Below are 19,716 nucleotides of genomic sequence, written 5' to 3' on the forward strand. Positions count from 1 at the left end.
ACACTGCTCCTTGGAGAAATCCCCCATTGAGATTACATTCTCATGAGAGTACTGTGTCCCCCTCTCACGTCCTCTTTCTTCCAGTCCTCCCCTCCTCTCACAGCCAGGACAGCACACCCGTGGGGCTCAGGCTTGATGTATTAGTACTCTCTCCCCGAACTCCGGATCCTGAACCAGTGATAAACTTAGGGGGCAGTTCTTTATCATGTCCACTACAGTGGCCGTGAAATTATGCAAATTGAAATTTCCATGTGATTTAGCTTTTGCTGTATGTCCTATTTCCTAGTCCTCTTGGGCATTTTTTTATTACCATCTATATCCTGAGTCACTTCTAGCCGCCATTAAATATTAACATCTATGTTTTTATAACACATTTAGGTTTTGCTTACATTTTAGAGAACACTGACTGATACAGATGACCTTCACTTTTACAATTTTTTTTAAAGTAGGCACCACGCCCAACATAGGGCTCAAACTCACAACCCTGAGATCAAGAGTTGCATGGTCGGGTGCCTGGGTGGCTCAGTCAAACAGATCTTCGGCTCAGATCGTGATCCCAGAGTCCTGGGATCGAGCCCCACATTGGGCTCCCTGCTCAGTGGGGAGTCTGTTTCTCCCTCTCCCTTTGCTGCTCTCTCTGTGCACTCACTTGCTCTGTCAAATAAATAAAATCTTAAAAAAAAAAAGTTGCATGCCCTACCGACTGAGCCAGGTGCCCCCTTTAAACCAGCCTCAGTCTGAAGTTATGCTTTCCCCCGATATAGGCTCCCTTTGAATTGATCTGCGACCAGTTATATTTTACTCCCTTCATATTCTATACTCTCCCTGCTGGCAGGGACAAAGGCTATGTTGCTCTGCCTTCTGTCTGCATAGTGCCGGATCTGTACTGTCTGTTACAGTGTCTGATTTACTATAGGTAGTTAAATCATGGCTTCTTTCCTAATATCACTAAAACAATCATTCTGGGTTTGCGAACAGAATTCTCTTTACTACATTGAGGGAGATGATGCAAGGCTAATTCCATTAGTTTCCACATTACATATGCAAAGAATACATCACCAGAATGCTGGATTCACGAATTCTGGACACCACACATACTATGCTCATATCATCACATATTGCTTTGGAGACGTAGCTGCCAACAGAAAAAACAAGATCATCAGTGGACAAACGGCAAAGTAATTATATCCATTGTTGATAAGACTAAATTTGAACCTGACAAAGATATGAATATTCTTCCCAAATCAATTGGTCCTTTGATCACGGAAGTTATTCCTAGATTTGGTTTTGACTGCACAGATCTGACAGTTATGCTGATTATTAATTGCAAGAGTAGCAATCCCAACCTGCTCTGAGATAGCACCTGCCGGAATTCTCAAGATAACCTAGCAAATCAGAGATACTATTTAATAATGATGAGAGAGAATATTTTTTAAAGATTTTTTTTATTCATTAGAGAGAGTGCTAGCAAGAGCACGAGCAGGGGGAGGGGCAGAGGGAAAAGCAGACTCCCTGCTGAGCAGGGTGCCCGTTGCAGGACTCGATCCCAGGACCCCAAGATCATGACCTGAGCTGCAAGCAGATGCTTAACCGACTGAGCCACCCAGGTGCCCTGAGAGAGAATATTTTCATTTTCTTTTCTTCTTTCCTTCCTTCCTTTCTTTCTCTCTCTCTCTTTCTTTTTTCTTTCTTTCTTTCTTTTTTAAAGATTTCACTTATTTATTTGACAGAGAGAGACACAGCGAGAGAGGGAACACAAGCAGGGGGAGTGGGAGAAGGAGAAGCAGGCTTCCCGCGGAGCAGGGAGCCTGATGCGGGCCTCGATCCCAGGACCCTGGGATCATGACCTGAGCCGAAGGCAGACGCCTAACGACTGAGCCACCCAGGCGCCCTGAATATTTTCATTTTAAAATAGAATTCTGTTCCCTTTGATTATACCTGCCCTCTTCCAGGAGAACACCTAAGAGGCCATGCCTCCCTCCCCATGGGGGTGATGTAGAGATTGTGGGGCATGGCCCTGTCAGCCATCTCATCCTGTATTAATGAGGTGATACTCCTACTCCTCTTCTCCAGGAGTCCAGAAACTGTGGGGGTAGAGTTCTGTTGACCATCCCTGCCTTGCACTAACCCAAGCAAAGGTGGTAGCTTTACCCCTCCCCTGCAAAGACCGAGGTAGAGCCCTGTTGACCATTTCCTCCCCTGCACTAAGGTGAGTAGAGGAAAACAATGTCACAAACATTAATCAAGAGAGAACAGGAGTAGCTAAATTTAATAACAGGTAAAGTAGACCTCAGAGCAAAGAAAATATTCAAGGACAAGGAGGGTTATTACACAAATATAAGAGGGCCAACTAATGAAGAAGATGTAATAATACTAAATGTATATGTACCAAATAACAGAGCTGCAAAATACATAAAAACTGATAGAATTTAAAGGAAAAAGATTGATCCACATTTATAGTCAGAAAATTTAATAATCTTCTCTCATAATTGATAGAACCACTAGATCAAATGGGGCGCCTGGGTGGCTCAGTCGTTAAGCGTCTGCCTTCGGCTCAGGTCATGATCCCAGGGTCCTGGGATCGAGCCCCACATCGGGATCCCTGCTCCGCGGGAAGCCTGCTTCTCCCTCTCCCACTCCCTCTGCTTGTGTTCCCTCTCACACTGTGTCTCTCTCTGTCAAATAAATAAATAAAATCTTAAAAAAAAAAAAGAACCACTAGATCAAAAATCAGAAAGGGTATGGAGGAACTGAAACAGATAATCAACAAGGTGATGCCGTTGTCAATTACGGAACATTCCACCCAACAAGAGCAGAGTACACATTCTTTTCAGGCACACATCAAACATTCACCAACATACACTGTACCCTGGGTCATAAAGCAAAGCTTGACAGACATAGAAGAAAAAACATATGGAGTATGCTCTCTATAACTGATTCAACCTAGAAATCAAAAAGATAGCAATAAAATATCCAAACACTTGAAAAATAAACATACTTTTGAATAAGCCATGGGTCTTTACTCCTGAAACTAGTATTATATGTTGACTAATTGGAATTTAAATAAGAACTGGAAAATAAATAGTAAATCCATGGGTCAAGGGGAAAAGGGAATTTAAAAAGTATATAGAGCTGAGTGAAAATGAAAATCCAATCAGTTGAAATTTGAAAGTTGCAGCCAAAGCAGTGCTTGGTGAGGAATTTGGAGCATCAAACGCTAATATTTAAAAAGAGAGGTCTTGGGACGCCTCAGTGACCAACTCTTGGTTTCGGCTCTGGTTGTGATCTCAGGCCTGTGTAGGGCTCCACACTCAGTGGGGAGTCTGCTTGAGATTCTCTCCCTCTTTTTCTCCCTCTGCCCCTCCCATGGCTCACTCATGCACTCTCTCTCAAATAAATCTAAAAAAAAAAAAAAAAAAAGTCTCAAAGCAATAATCTAAGTTTCTACCTCAAAAATTAGAGAACAAAATTAACCAAAGCAAGAAGGAAGAAAATAAAAGAGCAGAGATGAAACTGAGAAAAAAAAAAAAAAGACAAAACAAAACAAAAGCTCTTTGAAAAGATAAAATTGATAAACTTCCAAAAGACTGACAAAGAGAGGCAAAGGGGTGGCTCAGTCGGTTGAGCATCTGCCTTTGGCTCAGGTCTTGATCCCAGGGTCCTGGGATCAAGTCCTGAGTTGGGCTCCCTGCTTGGCAGGAAGTGCGCGTGCGCACACGCTCTCTCTCTCTCTCTCTCTCTCTCTCACACACACACATGCACCCATGCACTCACGCTCTCTCTCAAATAAATAGAATCTTTTAAAAAAAAATTCTTAAAAAAAAATTAAGAATTCATAGTTATGGGGCACCTGGGTGGCTTAGTCAGTTAGGCAACTGCCTTCAGCTCAGGTCATGATCCCAGGGTCCTGGGATCCAGCCCCGCATCGGGCTCCCTGCTCAGCGGGGAGTCTGCTTCTCCCTCTCCCTCTAACCCTCCCCCTGCTCATGCACACGCTCTCTCACTCTCTAATCAAAATCTTAAAAAAAAAAAAATCACTGTAATTTGTCTTATTAACAATCTAAAAAGGAAAAATCACATGCTCTAGTAATTGATGCAGGAAAAGCATTGGCAAAATTAAACATCTGTTGATGATAAAAACCCTCAGCAAACCAGGACTAGAACAGAACTTCCTCAACCTAATAAAGGGCAGCTATAAGAACATACAGTGAAAATCATAATGGTGAAAGACGCAACACTTTCTATAAAAGGCAAGGATATCTGCTCTCCACTCCAATGTTGTTATTGAAGGTTATTATTTTTTTTTTTTTTAAGTGAACTCTACACTCAACATGGGGCTTGAACTCATGATCCTAAGAACCTCATGCTCTACCAACTGAGCCAGCCAGGCACCCCTTGTTATTGAAAGTTATATCTAATGCAATAAGTCAAGAACAAGGAATAAAAGACATATGTATTGGAAAGCAAGGGAAAAAAAACTGTCTCTGTTGATAGATGACATGATTGTATACATGGAAAATCACAAAATATCTATAGATTAATAAGAGCTATTTGAATAATAGTTTAGCAAGGTTGCAGAATATAAAATTAATATTTCAAAAGTCAATCATAGTTCTACATACTATTAGTGAAAAATTGAAAACTGAAGACATTACTGTTATAGTAGCACTCAAACCACTAAATACTTATAGTCTTACAAAATATTTGCAAATTCTGTATCCTGAAAACTACAAAAACACTTGATAAAATAAGGAAGACTTAAATAAATTGGGAGACATAAGGTTCATGGATTGGAAGACTCAATTGTAAAGATGCCATTTCCCCCCCAAATTTGTAGATCCAATAGAATTCCAGTATAAACTCCAGCAGAATTTTTTGTGTGTCTGAGTAGGATTCTAATTTTTGTATTTATTTAATCTCTACACCCAACGTGGGGCTCAAACTCACGACCCCAGGATCAAGAATTGCACGCTCTTCTGACTCAGCCAGCCAGGAGACCCAAATTCTATTTTTTAAATTCCCTTAAGTAATCTCTAAGACCAACGTGGGACTCAACCTCACTACCGCAAAATCAAGAGTCATATGCTCCACAGACTGAGCCAGCCAGGTGCCACCCCCCAGCAGAATTTTTGTAGACATTTACAAACTCATTCTAAAATATATGTAGAGGGGCACCGGGGTGGCTCAGTCGGTTAAGCGTTTGCCTTTGGCTCAGGTCATGATCCAAGGGTCCTGGGATTGAGCCCTGCATTGGGCTCCCTGCTCGGCAGGGAACCTGCTTCTACCTCTCCCTCTGCCTGCCATTCTGCCTACTTGTGGTCTCTATCTCTCCATCAAATAATAACAAATAAAATCTTAAAAAAAAAAAAATATATATATATGTAGAAAAAATCCCACAAAACAAAACAAAACAAAAAAATGTAGAAAACAAGGGAACCAGAATAGGCAAAGTAATTTTGCAAAAGAACAAAGTAGAGGACTCATATCATCAGATTTAAAAATTTCTATGAAGTTACATTTTCAAAGTAGTGTGTTATTAGAGAAAGGATAGACACATAGGTCCTTGGAACAAAAGAATCTTGAAATTTATATATATATATATATACACACACACACACACACACACACATATATATAGCTAATTTTTGGCAAAGATGTAAAGGCAATTCAATGGAGAAAGAATGGGATCCCCCCCACAAATGGTGCTAATTAAATACCTGTATGTAAAAAAAAAAAAAAAGAAACCTTGATCTATATCTTACCCTATATAAAATTTAATTCAAAATGGATAACAGACTTAAATGTAAAATCTCAAACTATACAATTTTGACAAAAACAAAGGGGAAAACCTTAGTGACCTTGGGATAGGCAAAGATTTCTTAGATACAACATCCAGAGCCCAATCATTTTAGAAGAAAAATTGGAGATTCATCAAAATTAAGAACACCTGGGGTGCCTGGGTGCCTCAGTCATTAAGTGTCCGCCTTCGGCTCAGGTCATGATCCCAGGGTCCTGGGATCGAGCCCCGCATCGGGCTCCCTGCTCAGCGGGAAGCCTGCTTCTCCCTCTCCCACTCCCCCTGCTTGTGTTCCCTCTCTCGCTGTCTCTCTCTCTCTGTCAAATAAATAAATAAAATCTTTAAAAAAAAATTAAGAACACCTGCTCTATGAAAGACACTGTTAGAGTAGAAAGACAAACCACAAAGTGGGAGAAAATATTTGCAAATCCTTATCTGATAAAAAATTTATATTCCAAATACATAAAGAATTATCAAAACTTGATATTAATAAACAACCCAACTAAATACTCTACAAAAGATTTGAACCAATGTTTCACCAAAGAAGATATCTGGATGGCAAAAAAGCAAATGAAAAGCTGCTTGACATCATTAGGGAAATACACAATACAACTATAATGAGAGCACACTATACACCTATTGAACTGTAAAATAAATAAAACAAAACTGAAACAATACCAAGTGGGAATGCGAAGACGTACAGCCCCCTAGGAAAGAGTTTTGCAGTTTCTTATAAAGTCAAACATACCGTATGACCCAACAGTTCCACTCTTAGGTAAATAAGAAAACATGTTCATCCCAAGCTAGAAACAACGTAAGTGACCCTCAGCTGGTGAAGTGATGAACTGTGGTCCATCTGTACAACGGGACACTAACCACTCAACAACAAAAGGGAGCGAATTCCTGATACACCCAGCAAGGGTGAATCTCAAAAACACCACGTTCACTGAAAGAAGCGAGACACAAAGGAATATATACTATGTAATCCTACTTACATAGAAGTTTAGAAAGTTTAACTAATTAATAGGGACAGAAAGCAGATCAGTGGTTGCCTGGTGCTGGGGATGGAAGAAGGGACAGCCTACAATGGAGCCTAAGAAAACTTTGGGGATGATGGAAATATTCTGCGGTTTGACTGTACTTCTGATTAAAAGACCTTACGTTTTTGTCAAAACTCAAACTGTGTTGGACAACTGGATTCTATTTGGGGAAGACATAAAATTTCTTTGCATTGTTAAAAAAATTAGATGGATAAAAGACATAATGCTACACAGTATGAAACATGTGATATGAAGGGGAGGTATTTAAAATTATTGAGAGGAGCTTGCGGGGGCTCAGCCGGTTGAGTGTCCCGACTCGATTTCAGCTCAGGTCGTGATCTCATGGTCAAGATGGAGCTCCCTGCCTGGCTCCCTGCTCAGTGGGGAGTCTACTTCTCTCTCTCTCTCTCCTGCCCCGCCCCACTCGTTCTCTCTCTAAAATAAATTTTTAAATTTTTTAAAAATTATTGAAAGGAGAAAAGCATTTCTGACTCAGAGTAGGCTAAGATTAATTAGCTATGATAAAGAGAAAAAAATAAAATCTGTTAAGCATAATTATATATCAATTATACATGATTAATTTTTTTTTTGCCTCAAAAACACTGGAAAAATTTATCTGAACATAGAGATTTAAATTACAGCTGCACAATACTCCATGATGTGGATATGCCATAGTAAGTTAAACAATCTCTTATGTTTGGGCAGTTAGTTTCCAGCATTTGGCAATCACAACTCATGTTGCAATAAACAACCAATGGATTTCTACTCCGTGGAGGTTTACTGTCAAAGTAAACTCCTGCTAGTGGTACTGGCAGTTGGAAGAATACATGTTATCTGTGCTTTGTTAGATATTGCCAAAAATAAACATAAGGACAGGGGCGCCTGGGTGGCTCAGTTGGTTAAGCGACTGCCTTCGGCTCAGGTCATGATCCCGGAGTCCTGGGATCAAGTCCCACATCGGGCTCCCGGCTCAGCGGGGAGCCTGCTTCTCCCTCTGACCCTATCCCCTCTCATGCTGTTTCTCTCTCTCTGTCAAATAAATAAATAAACAAAATCTTTAAAAAAAAAAAAAATAAAAATAAAAAAATAAAATAAACATAAGGACAAGCAACAATGTATATAAAAGACAAGACCTCTATGTACTGTATGTAAAATCTCAAGAAAAACAATTTAGATGAAGGCAATCTACAAGAAAACTAAAATGGAGATAAAAACAGCTGGCTAAAGAAGCACCCCAGGGGCACCTGGGTGGCTCGGTCGGTTAAGCGTCTGCCTTCGGCTCAGGTCGTGACCCAGGGTCCTGGGATCCCACATCGGGCTCCCTGCTCAGCAGGAAGCCTGCTTCTCCCTCTGCCTTTGCCCCCTGCTCGTGCTCGCTCTTTCTCTCTCTCTCAGATAAATAAATAAAATCTTAAAAAAAAAAAAAAAAAAAACAACCCAAACGACTAACGAACTCAAAAAAGTATAAACCTTGCAAGTAAAGACAGGATATTGAGGATATAAATGTTGCATATTCTGCTGTGGGCAAACAAATGGGAGCCCTTTTGGAAAGCCTTTTGGGAAATGTACTGCAAGGGTTGTGAACACATTCCAAGAACTAGCAATTCTCTTTCTGGACATAAGTTTATTTAAATACATCCTCAAGGGCGCCTGGGTGGCTCAGTTGGTTAAGCGACTGCCTTCGGCTCAGGTCATGATCCTGGAGTCCCGGGATCGAGTCCCGCATCGGGCTCCCTGCTCGGCAGGGAGTCTGCTTCTCCCTCTGACCCTCCCCCCCTCTCATGTGCTCTCTCTCTCTCATTCTCTCTGTCTCAAATAAATAAATAAAATCTTTAAAAAATAAATAAATAAATAAATAAATAAATAAATACATCCTCAAAAACTCTTTTAAAAAACTTCTCTTGGGCACCTGGGTGGCTCAGTTGGTTAAGCGACTGCCTTCGGCTCAGGTCATGATCCTGGAGTCCCGGGATCGAGTCCCGCATCGGGCTCCCTGCTCGGCAGGGAGTCTGCTTCTCCCTCTGACCCTCCCCCCTCTCATGTGCTCTCTCTCATTCTCTCTCTCTCAAATAAATAAATAAAAAATCTTTAAAAAAATAAAAAAAATAAAATAAAAAAATAAAAAACCTCTCTTATTATCCCTTCATTTTTTTATATCAGAAGTTGAAATCTTTAAGGCAAGGTAAGCCACAAGGCGGGGCTTACCAGCTCGGTGCCGGGTCGCTCCCTAGGCGCCCCAGGTGACAGCAGCTCCTGAGGTACGGATAACGGCCTTCCTCTTCCCACATGTACAGGTGCAGAGAGTCATCCATGGACGTGGTGAGGACGTGCACAGAATCCTTCAAAGGATACCCGGGATGAGCGGCCCGGAGTCAGAGCCACGAGCGGTGGGCGGAGGAGGCTCATACCTACCACCCATAAGCTGCCGATGGTCCTCTGGTGGTCCTCAAATCGTTGCAGCAGGTGGCCACTGATGGTGAAGAGGAATAGGGACGGCCCACTCTCAAAGACAATCATATTTCCGTCTCCGACTCCCATCCAAATAGGACTCTCCATATGAAGCGGCAACAGGAAAGTTGCAACCTGATGGGCTGTTTTCATGCAAAACATACACACACGGGCAGGCAAGCTGGGGCTCCTTCAGTCTGCACACTAGCTTTACGCGGAATGAAAAAACCCACTCGCTCTTTTCAGGGGACCTCGGTCTGGTGAGGAAAACGAAGGGCAGGCCAGTGACAAACACATGTCACTGACCACGGTGACGGGTGCCCGGACCCAGGAACAGGGGGCGGTGGACGGTAACAGCTCAGGCATGGAGGAGGCATTGGGATCCAGGCCCTAAAGCAGGATGGGAGTCTAAACAGACCTGCCCGAGAGCGGGGTGGAGCACAACAGAGGTCAGAGCACGGGCATGAGAGGCAGGCAGGCCCGGGGTAAAGAAATCCCCTCCAGGGGCGCCTGGGTGGCTCAGTTGGTTGAGCGACTGCCTTCGGCTCAGGTCATGATCCTGGAGTCCCTGGATCGAGTCCCGCATCGGGCTCCCTGCTCGGCAGGGAGTCTGCTTCTCCCTCTGACCCTCCCCCCTCTCATGTGCTCTCTCTCATTCTCTCTCTCTCAAATAAATAAATAAAATCTTTAAAAAAAAAAAAAAAAAGAAATCCCCTCCAGCTAAAGAAGTCCCTTGCCCCCTTTCCACAGAGTTATGGCTCCCAAAGAATGCACGCACCAAAGGGACTAGAAACCGTGTCTCTGATGGGGCACAGCCTACCTTGGATGTCTGTTCTGTCCGCCGTCCTCTCAGCCATTAGCTCAAAGGTGGTAAATCCTGTCTTTTTGAAAGAGCCTCTTCGGTACATCACTGTTATCCTGCTTGTCCTCCTTGGGGCCCAGCAGGCTCTGCAGCAGGATGAAAATGGGATGGAGAGCGACAGAGGGCTTTTGCCTTCTGACGGTTTCAGTAAGCTCTCTGTGAGAAACACCTGGGGAGAGATTAGTGCACATGTAGTCAGGTGAAGGGAGAAGTTACAGCACGTCAGGACAGGAGCGACTCCAGAAAAGCCTCCTTAAAAGTCCTTGTTTTGTGGGGGCGCCTGGCTGGCTCGGTCAGTAGAGCGTGTGACTCTTGATCTCAGGGTCGTGAGTTCAAGCCCTACATTGGGCATGGAGCCTACTTTAAAAAAAAAAAAAAAAAAAAAAGCCTTGTTTTGTGGCCAAAGCTTTACTCTGAATCTTAGGGAGCATTAAGTAGTCCCTGCTTGTCATCTGACATCCAAGGACCGTCTTCCTCTCCTGTCTGTCACGGTCATGCAGAGAGCAAAGTCCCCGAAGCTGCTCTTCTGGCATGCCCAGGAGTTACAAAACCATCTGGCCACATTGGAGCCCAGATCAAGCTGCCATTGGTTGGATAAATTTTTCCCTGCTTGGGGAACTCGTCTAGGGCGGTTCGGCTTTCGCTGCCTCTTCTCAGTTCCTTGCTCTCTGGTGCGCGGTCCACACGAGCCACGTGGTAAAAATGGCAGACTCAACAGCCACAGACTTTCTCAGAGGAACATTCAGAGGCTGATACGTTCTTAGTTACTTCTGGACTTCTTTGTCCCTTCCAGCCAAGGTGGATAAAAGTAAAGCAAGGAAAGCTAAAACGAACAAGGTTACCAAAGATCCTCCTTTCTTGAGACCTCTCTCACCTTCCTCTAGCTCTTTGGCTGATTCAGGCTTCATGAGCAAATTTTCATTAACAAATTTTTTTTTCTTGCAACTTGACACTATCACTTCAAAGAACCTTTTTTTTTTTTTAAGATATTATTTATTTGTCAGAGAGAGGGGGGACATGCGAGCACAAGCAGGGGGCAGTGGCAGGCAGAGGGGGAAGCAGGCTCCCTGCTGAGCAGGGTGCCCGATGCAGGACTCGATCCCAGGACCCCAGGATCATGACCTGAGCTGAAGGCAGATGCTCAACTGACTGAGCCACCCAGGAATCCCAGAACATTTTTTTCTTGGCTACAAAAATGGATTCTACATGCAATATGGCCTTTGAGAGGAGGGAGCACTATGTGTGGTCCTCCCTGAGTTCTGCAGGTTCTCCAACACTTCCTAAACCCCACCTTCCTAATGCTTGACCCTCTGCTCCCAAAGTTAAAGCACAGAGCGACACGTACCACTGGCAAGATATTCTGATGTGTCCCAGATGCAAAGATCCATTTCTTGTCGGGAGAGCAGTGTAGGAGGTCAACACTATATTTAAATGCACTGACTTTAGAGACACCCCTTAGCTCAGGCACTGTCAGTGTGTAGATGTCACCTTCAGAGTTGCCTACCTGAAACCAAACACCACCACCACGTCAATGGAAGGAGACAGGAAGTCCTAGAGCACACAGAAAGGATTGTCAGCTGCAAAACATACTGTGGTTTCTTCGATCCCATAACGGAGATGAAAAGCTGCCTCAGCGTTGTGAGAATGATCCCAAGGAATAAAACTTTCTAAGCCCCAAAGCACTCTTCTCCAGAATAGTTACTCATAGCACATCAACACTGTTCTTTTCTCAATGTCTTCCCAAACCCACAGCTCGCTCGCCCTAATCCCTGTCCGAGGTCAAGTACTATACAATACACACTTGAAAGAAGAGACATAGATAGGAAATCATTCAGGGAGGCTTTTTTTTTTCTTCTTTTCTGGAAGAATGACTAGGGAAACGTACTTGTGGTAGATCAAGGGCCAAGATGGTAGTGAGGTTTGTTTGGCCAACATTCGTGGATATGTTTGGACTCTCAGGGTATGTGGTAGGGATGACTCCAAGAAGACAGACCGTGATGTGACAGTCATGGGGCTGTCAAGGCAGCAGGCATTTTGTTTTGTGGCCCCTCTCTAGGTGCAGGGCTCACTTACCATCAGGAAAGGGCCATCATTTGTGAGACAGATTTCCAAGGAAAAACAGGCCCGAGGCATGGTGCAAGTAGCCAGGGCATCCTCGTCCTGACAATTCCACACTTTGACAGTTCCCTCCAAATCCGCAGTGAATGCAAGACGCATCTGAGGGAGGGTTGCCAGACGCGTGATACTAGACTGCTGGACTGGGCTGGACCAGATCATAGTGCCCTAGGAAATGAGAGGAACACTGTCGGTGTGCAAGGAACTCTTCACACCTACTGGGCTTTCTTCCGGCCAGTGTTTTTTTGGAAGCCTCCTCCAAATCAGATCCATTTCTCGCTTCTGGGAAAAGAATAAGAAAATTCTAAACATCTCGATTATTGGAGGGGTAGTGAACACAGAAAAGAAACAACGCAGTATATTCAAAGACAAGATCTCACTATGTGATGAGCATAAAGAATGATCACGCTTCTGGGCTCAAGTCAGTTCTGCCTCTAACAGTGTTACATTCAGCAAGTTACTTACCGTTGTGGCTTCTTACAGGGCTGTCATAATACATTTCACAGCACATGAAACATTCTTAGAATTCTGCCTAGGGACGCCTGGGTGGTGTAGCCAGTTAGGCATCTAACTGGGTTTTGGCTCAGGTCATGAGCTCAGGATTGTGAGATTGAGTCCCACATCGGGCTCCATGCTCAGTACAGAGTCTGCTTGGATTTCTGTCTCCTTCTCCCTTCCCTCCAAAATAAATAACTAAATCTGAGGGGCGCCTGGGTGGCTCAGTTGGTTAAGCGACTGCCTTCGGCTCAGGTCATGATCCTGGAGTCCCGGGATCGAGTCTCGCATCGGGCTCCCTGCTCAGCAAGGAGTCTGCTTCTCCCTCTGACCCTCCGCCCTCTCATGTGCTCTCTCTCTCTCAAATAAATAAATAAAATCTTTAAAAAATAAATAAATAAATCTTAAAAAGAGAAGAAAAAAAAAAGAATTCTGCCTTGTCCACAGTAGGAATTCAAAGAATATTAACTCTCATAATTGTTATTCCATCATCAATTTTCTACATTGCAAATAAGACAGAAGAACGTTTCCCTTCTAGATTTTCTTTAGCCTTTAAAAAATTGTGAAGTATATCAAAGAGAAAAGAACACAAAATAAATGTAAAATTTTAGTTATTATAAATTGATAATAACTACTTCTAAGCCCACTTGTAGCACTTGCTCTATTAACTTCTGCACACTCCCCAAATGTAATCACCATGTTGATTTGTAACACTCAGGCTGCCTGTGCAGTGTTATCTATTGCTGTGCAATAAATCATCCCAAAATTGGGTGGCTTAAAATCAAAACCACAATGAGATATCACCTCACACCGGTCAGAATGGCTAAAATAAAAAATGTAATGACCAACAAGTGTCTGAAAGGGTGCAGAGTAAAAGGAACACTTGTGCCCTGTTGGTGAGAATGCAAAATGGGGCAGCTGCTGTGGAAAACAGTATGAAAAAATTAAAAAATTAAAAACAGAACTACCACATGGTCCAGCAAGTCCTCTACTGGGTATTTAGCTGAAAAAAAGGAAAACACTAATTTGAAAAGATATATGCATCCTTATGTTCATTGCAGCATTATTTACAATAGCCAAGATACGGAAGCAACCCAAGGGTCCATCGATAGATGAATGGATAAAGAAGATCGGTGTGTGTGTGGGTGTGTCCTCACCCACACACACATCCACACCCACACAATGGAATACTACTTGGCCATGAAAAAGAATGAAATCTTGCCATTTGCAACAACATGGATGGATCTAGAGGGTATAATGCTAAGTGAAATAGAGAAAGACAAATACCATATGATTTCACTCATATGTGGAATTTAAGAAACAAAACAAACAGAAAAGAGACAAACCAAAAAACAAACTCTTAACTATAGAGAACAGTTACCAGAAGGTGGGGGTGGGCGATGGGGGAAACAGGTGATGGGGATTAAGGAGTGCACGTGTCATGATCAGCACCAGGTGATGTACAGAATTGCTGAATCACTATATTGTACACCTGAAGCTAATATAATGTTGTATGTTAACTACACTGGACTTTTTCTTTAAATAAGCAAAATAAATAAAAATAAACCCTCTCCAGGGGCACCTGGGTGGCTCAGATTGTCAGGCATCTGCCTTCAGCTCAGGTCATGATCCCGGGGTCCTGGGATCGAGCCCCGCATCGGGCTCCCTGCTCGGCGGGAAGCCTGCTTCTCCCTCTCCCACTCCCCCGCTTGTGTTCCTGCTCTATTTCTCTGTCAAATAAATAAATAAAATCTTCAAAAAAAAAAATAAAAATAAACCCTCTCCATAAAAACTGGGTGGTTAAAGCAGAAGTTTTTGTTATCTCAGTTTCTGTTAGAAATTCAGGTACAGCTTGGCTAGGTGGTTTGTGGCTCAGGGTCTCTTATGAGGTTGAAGTTGGCTTCATGAGGATGAGGCCAAGATGGCTGACTCATAAGGCTGGCAAGTTGGTGCTGGCTACCGGCAGCCCTCAGTACTTCACCACACACACCTTCCCTGTAGGGCTTCTTAAGGGTCCTCATAACACTGTGGCTGGCTTTCTAGGAGCCAGTGACTCAAGAGAGAGGAAGTGTCTTTTATGACATATCTTTGTAAGTTACACACCATCATTTCCACAATGTCCAGTGGACTACCCAGGATCATGAATATGGGACAAGGAATACCGAGGCCATCTTCCAGACTGGCTGACACACTCCACCCTGCAGTCCCTAATAACTCACCTCCCTCCCACATGCAAAATACACTCACCATCTCCCATGCTCCCAAATGTCTCACCATTACAGCATCATCTCAAAATCTAGGATCTCATCGTTTAATGAGACGAGGCTCTTTAGATTCAGCTCATCTTGATGTGAAAACCTCAGAGCTAAATATACAAGTTGTCTGACCCCTATCCCCAAAATAGAAGGCTAGGATAGGATAGAAGGCACAGATAAGGATAACATTATAGACACTCTCATCCAAAAAAAAAAAAAGGAAAATGGCGGTAGAAGAGTGGGAGTCAGTGCTACACAGAAAATTTGAGCTCCAACAGAGAACATGCTGGTAGTATGTTGATCAGGATTTAAGGCCTGGGAAAGATTCTTCAGGACTCGTGGCTCCACTCACTGGCTCTGGGTTCTGCCTTCTGAGTTATCCTGCCCTGTCCATATACGGTGGCCCAATTCCGTAGCTGAGTAGTTTCACAGGCTGCTTCTTCCCTGTAAAAGTTCAGGATTCAAAGTCCTCTTTTCCTGTTGTGATATTTCAACCCCTTAACATTCAAGCTGGCAGCATTTCTGCCAATATGATTCCCTGAAAAAACTTTGTGGGTCTCCCAAGAAACTTATTGGAGTTGCTGTCATTAGACAAGAGCCGCACCCACAAGTCTTTGAGATAAATCCCCTGACACCCTGGGCTGCTGCTGGGGCTGGTGAGGACAAGGCTTTAAACTTTGAGGTCCATTGCTTGACCTCAGTTCTGAGGCATCCCCTTAGATCTTTCTGTGGTCTAATAAAGAATTTTGCAGTCACCCTTTGGCTTCACCTTTATAATATGGTTTATTGACACTGCCCTGGATTGATCTTGCTTGGAGTCTACATCTTAAATTTTAGCATCATTTGCCCTCTGAAAGGCTGCAAATTTTCAGAACCAGCAATCCTTGGCTCTCTTTTCTCTGACAGTCATTGTATCCTCCCCTCTTTTCTTGTTTTACTACAAACAGCAAGCAGCAGTCAGCACTCAGCATTCCGCCTAGAATTCTCCTTAGCAAGAACACTCCATTTCTTGGACATGTTCGCTAGTTTTCACATTATGCGGGGTGACAATGTTGTTAAAAATTTCTGCAGCTCTGTAACAAGAACACTGTTTCCTCCAGTGTCCAATATCTTTGTTTACATTTCCCTTTAAGTCTTCACTGGCAGCCTCACGGCAGGCCACTAGGTTTTTGCTAGGTCTCCTCAAAGTCCCAAACTCTCCTGAGTTTTTCTAGCTTCTTCCCACTGCCTGGTTCCAAAGCTGCTTCCACATCTTAAATTTTAAGAAAAGTTGTACTAAAAACTGTTATCTCTTGCTGCCTAACAAATGCCATAGCAACTCAAAGCCATAAACACTTATCTCACACAGCTTCTGCTGGTCCAAAATTCAGGAGGCGATTCCTTGAGTGGCTCTGGTTTCGGGTTCCTCACTAGGTTGCAGCATGTTGACTGGGGACACAATAAGCTGAAGGACCGAAGGTTAGCCTCCAAGGTGGTTCACTCACATGACTGCAAAGATGGTGTTGGCTGTTGGCAGAAGGCCTGAGATCTTTGCCAAGTAGATCATCCACTGAGCTGCTTGGATGTCCTCAGGGACATGGCGACTGGTTTCCCCTAGAGCAAATTATCCAAGAGAGTATCTTTCTGATTTTCTCAGCTTTAGTGAAATGTAATTGACATATAACACTGTATAACTTTAGGGGCACCTGGGTGGCTCAGTGGGTTAAGTGTCTGCCTTCAGCTCATGTCATGATCCCAGGACCCTGGGATCGAGCCCTGCATTGGGCTCCTTGCTCAGCAGGGAGCCTGCTTCTCCCTCTCCCTCTGTTCCTCACCCTGCTTGTGCTCTCTTCTGTCAAATAAATAAAATCTTTTTTAAAAAGCATCGTATAACTTTAGGAGTCCCTTCTAGACTTTTATCATTCTCCTGCCAACTCATATATTCATAAAGGGTTTTCTTCAGAAGACCCTGTGTGAAAAAGTGTCATTATATACTTTTCACAGGGAGAAATACAATAACTTGGGACCCACTTTGGGGTCTTCCAATTTCCTATCTAGTGATTCTTGCACTACATATACTGGTCCTGATGTAGAAGACCTTTGTCCGCCTTGGAAGTGATCAGAGTTAGAGACCACTTCCTGAAAAAGTCAATGTAACAAATGCCAACAGTTGACGGAGAGGTGGTAGAATAGGTCATGAAGATCCACAACACCCAAAGTTTATTTCACAGCCATTCCACGTTACCAATAGAAAATAAGTCCCTAGGGCGCCTGGGTGGCTCAGTTGGTTAAGCGACTGCCTTCGGCTCAGGTCATGATCCTGGAGTCCCTGGATCGAGTCCCGCATCGGGCTCCCTGCTCGGCAGGGAGTCTGCTTCTCCCTCTGACCCTCCCCCTCTCATGTGCTTTCTCTCTCATTCTCTCTCTGTCAAATAAATAAATAAAAATCTTAAAAAAAAAAAAAAGAAAATAAGTCCTTGTACAAATTTATATATAGAAATACACGTTAGGGATGCCTGGGTGGTTCAGTTGGTTAAGCGACTGCCTTCGGCCCAGGTCATGATCCTGGAGTCCCGGGATCGAGTCCTGCATCGGGCTCCCTGCTCAGTGGGGAGTCTGCTTCTCCCCCTGCCTGCGTGCCTCTCCCTCTGCTTGTGTGCACACACACTCTCTGACAAATAAAACCTTTAAAAAAACACACGTTAAAAAGTGAATTTTCTGTGTGTCTACAGTCTAAATGGAAAGGTCACAGCTTACCAATTAGAAGACTTGATTCGAAACTCCATTTCTGTCATCACTTCCAAGTAGCATTTCCCCCCAGCACTTACCTGTGTGGAACAGGATGGACAGAGTGAGGCTTTATTTGTGCTCCTCACTGGCCAGACTCACCTCCTGCACGTCCCAGGCATAAAGCATGTGCTTTGACGACACCGTACAAACGACTGACTTCTCCTGTCCACCCATTGGGTGGCCATGTCCTGACAGATAAGCCATAGGTCCTAAGATTCCTAGAAGGAAACAGACAATACTGGGCCACCAGATAATTGAGGGATGATCCAATCAAATAAAGAGGACTCTGGAAAGATAACTAAGTTTTCCTGCACCTCTCAGGAGGGTTTGGGAAACAATTATGGAGAAGAGAAGAAGCTGGCTCCAGAGTCATCCAAACATGGGTTCCCATTGCAGATTGGCCATTTGGGAGACACTGGCCGACTTGTTTTTCCTCCTTTGTTTCAGTTTCCATACATAAATACATACATACATAATCCCCATCCATAAAATGGGGATAAAGAGGTCTCCATCAGAGAACTGTTCTGAGTTTTAAAAGAGGTACTAGGAATAGAGTGAACGGTAGAAGCTCTGTTAAGTTTCCCTTTTGTTTAACATTTTTATTCTAGGAGGGACAGGAAGCCTTTGGAGAAAGGGAGTCACAGGGCCTGATTTTAGCTCATGAAAAGATCACTCTGGTCTCTCCATGCACCACAGACCGTGGGGGACAAGAGAAGACGCAGGGAGACCATGACCGCTACCACAGCAACCCAGTCCCACTAAGCTTTCATTTTCTTTCTCTTCACTGAATGAAGACACAGGGGGAGAAAAAAAAAAGTTTCCTAAATCTCATTTGTCATGTTCCTCTAGGGGACCCCTATCCCCGTACCAAGGTTCCCACTTGCTTCTTTGAAGATAAAGTCCTCTGGCTTCACCAACACCATCCGGTACTCCAGCCTTGTTTGTTTGAGGAAGAACTGCTTCCAACTCTGTGAGCCCGGGCACAGGGAGAAGTTGCAGAAGCTCCATTTCCTCAGACACAGGTTTCTGGAAACAGAGTCATCAGCCCCCCAGGCTGCCCCTGGTCAGTTCTCCTCAGTAGCACTGGTCTCATGAACCCTTTCCTCACCATAAGCCTCACTCGTGCCTCTCCCAACGCAGCCCCACACAGGCCGCCTTGGTACACACTCGGATGTCCTCTTCCTCCCATGAGAAACACCTGCCTTCCCACCTTACCCTTCCCTTGCTCACCTCCACAGCTGATCATTCTCTGCAACCCTATTCCAGCACTGAGGGGGAGAAAGGAAGAGGTAAGCAGGCAGTCAGTACCCAGACGTTGGCTCCTCCTCTGCTCTCCTTTGTTCTGGGAGCAAGGCCCTCATGGGTTAAGCAGCCACCATCGGGGCTCTCAAAGCCCTCCCAGTCTAGGGAGACCTGGACACAGGAACCTCAGAGGCCCATCGCCACTAAGACAGGCATTCAGGAATTCTTGCGGGAGAAACGTGGGTTTCCCGGGGCTTGAAACGGGAGTCACAAGGACCATGTAGTCAGCACAGAGTCCTTTTCGCTTAACAAAACATGAGGGTCTCAGAGCGAGGGATGTTAACTCCCCAATACCCAGGGCAGCACTCTGCTATTCCGCGAATCGGTGCTCAACCTGGTCAAGAGAGGCAGCTGCAATCCAGGGACCTGGGCCTATGGGAGCTGAAGGAATGGGCCTGAGCAGGGTAAATGTAAGCAGCGAGGGAGGCTGTGTGGGTCTAAGGCTGGGGTCGCCAAGATCCCAACGCGGAGGGTCTGTGCGAGGACTTGTAGAGGGGAGTGGGGCGGGTCCGACAGAGAGCGGCCTGTGGAGGGCATTTACCCTGTTCACTTGGGAAGCCTGGAGCAAGCTGAATGCGTCCAGGAAGGAGAAGATTTTCAACAGCGGCACATCAGGCACGAGGAACTCCATCT

At 44.2% G+C, this 19,716-nt stretch overlaps 1 protein-coding gene across 1 annotated transcript; it reads right to left on the minus strand.

The window, feature by feature from the left end:
• Positions 1 to 889: 889 nt before the first annotated feature.
• FBXW12 (F-box and WD repeat domain containing 12) lies at positions 890 to 19,714 on the minus strand. The gene is made up of 10 exons (XM_078059293.1): positions 19,625 to 19,714; positions 19,012 to 19,049; positions 18,650 to 18,807; positions 17,881 to 17,999; positions 12,221 to 12,430; positions 11,493 to 11,651; positions 10,106 to 10,316; positions 9,250 to 9,428; positions 9,043 to 9,176; positions 890 to 1,135 (listed from the first exon to the last, which is right to left on the minus strand). Exons 1-10 carry the CDS (start codon positions 19,712 to 19,714, stop codon positions 1,036 to 1,038), a joined length of 1,398 nt encoding a protein of 465 aa, XP_077915419.1. The 3' UTR covers positions 890 to 1,035.
• Between the last annotated feature and the right edge of the window lie 2 nt (positions 19,715 to 19,716).

Source organism: Halichoerus grypus, chromosome 1 (genome assembly GCF_964656455.1).
Source record: "Halichoerus grypus chromosome 1, mHalGry1.hap1.1, whole genome shotgun sequence".
In the NCBI taxonomy this organism is placed as follows: domain Eukaryota; kingdom Metazoa; phylum Chordata; class Mammalia; order Carnivora; family Phocidae; genus Halichoerus; species Halichoerus grypus.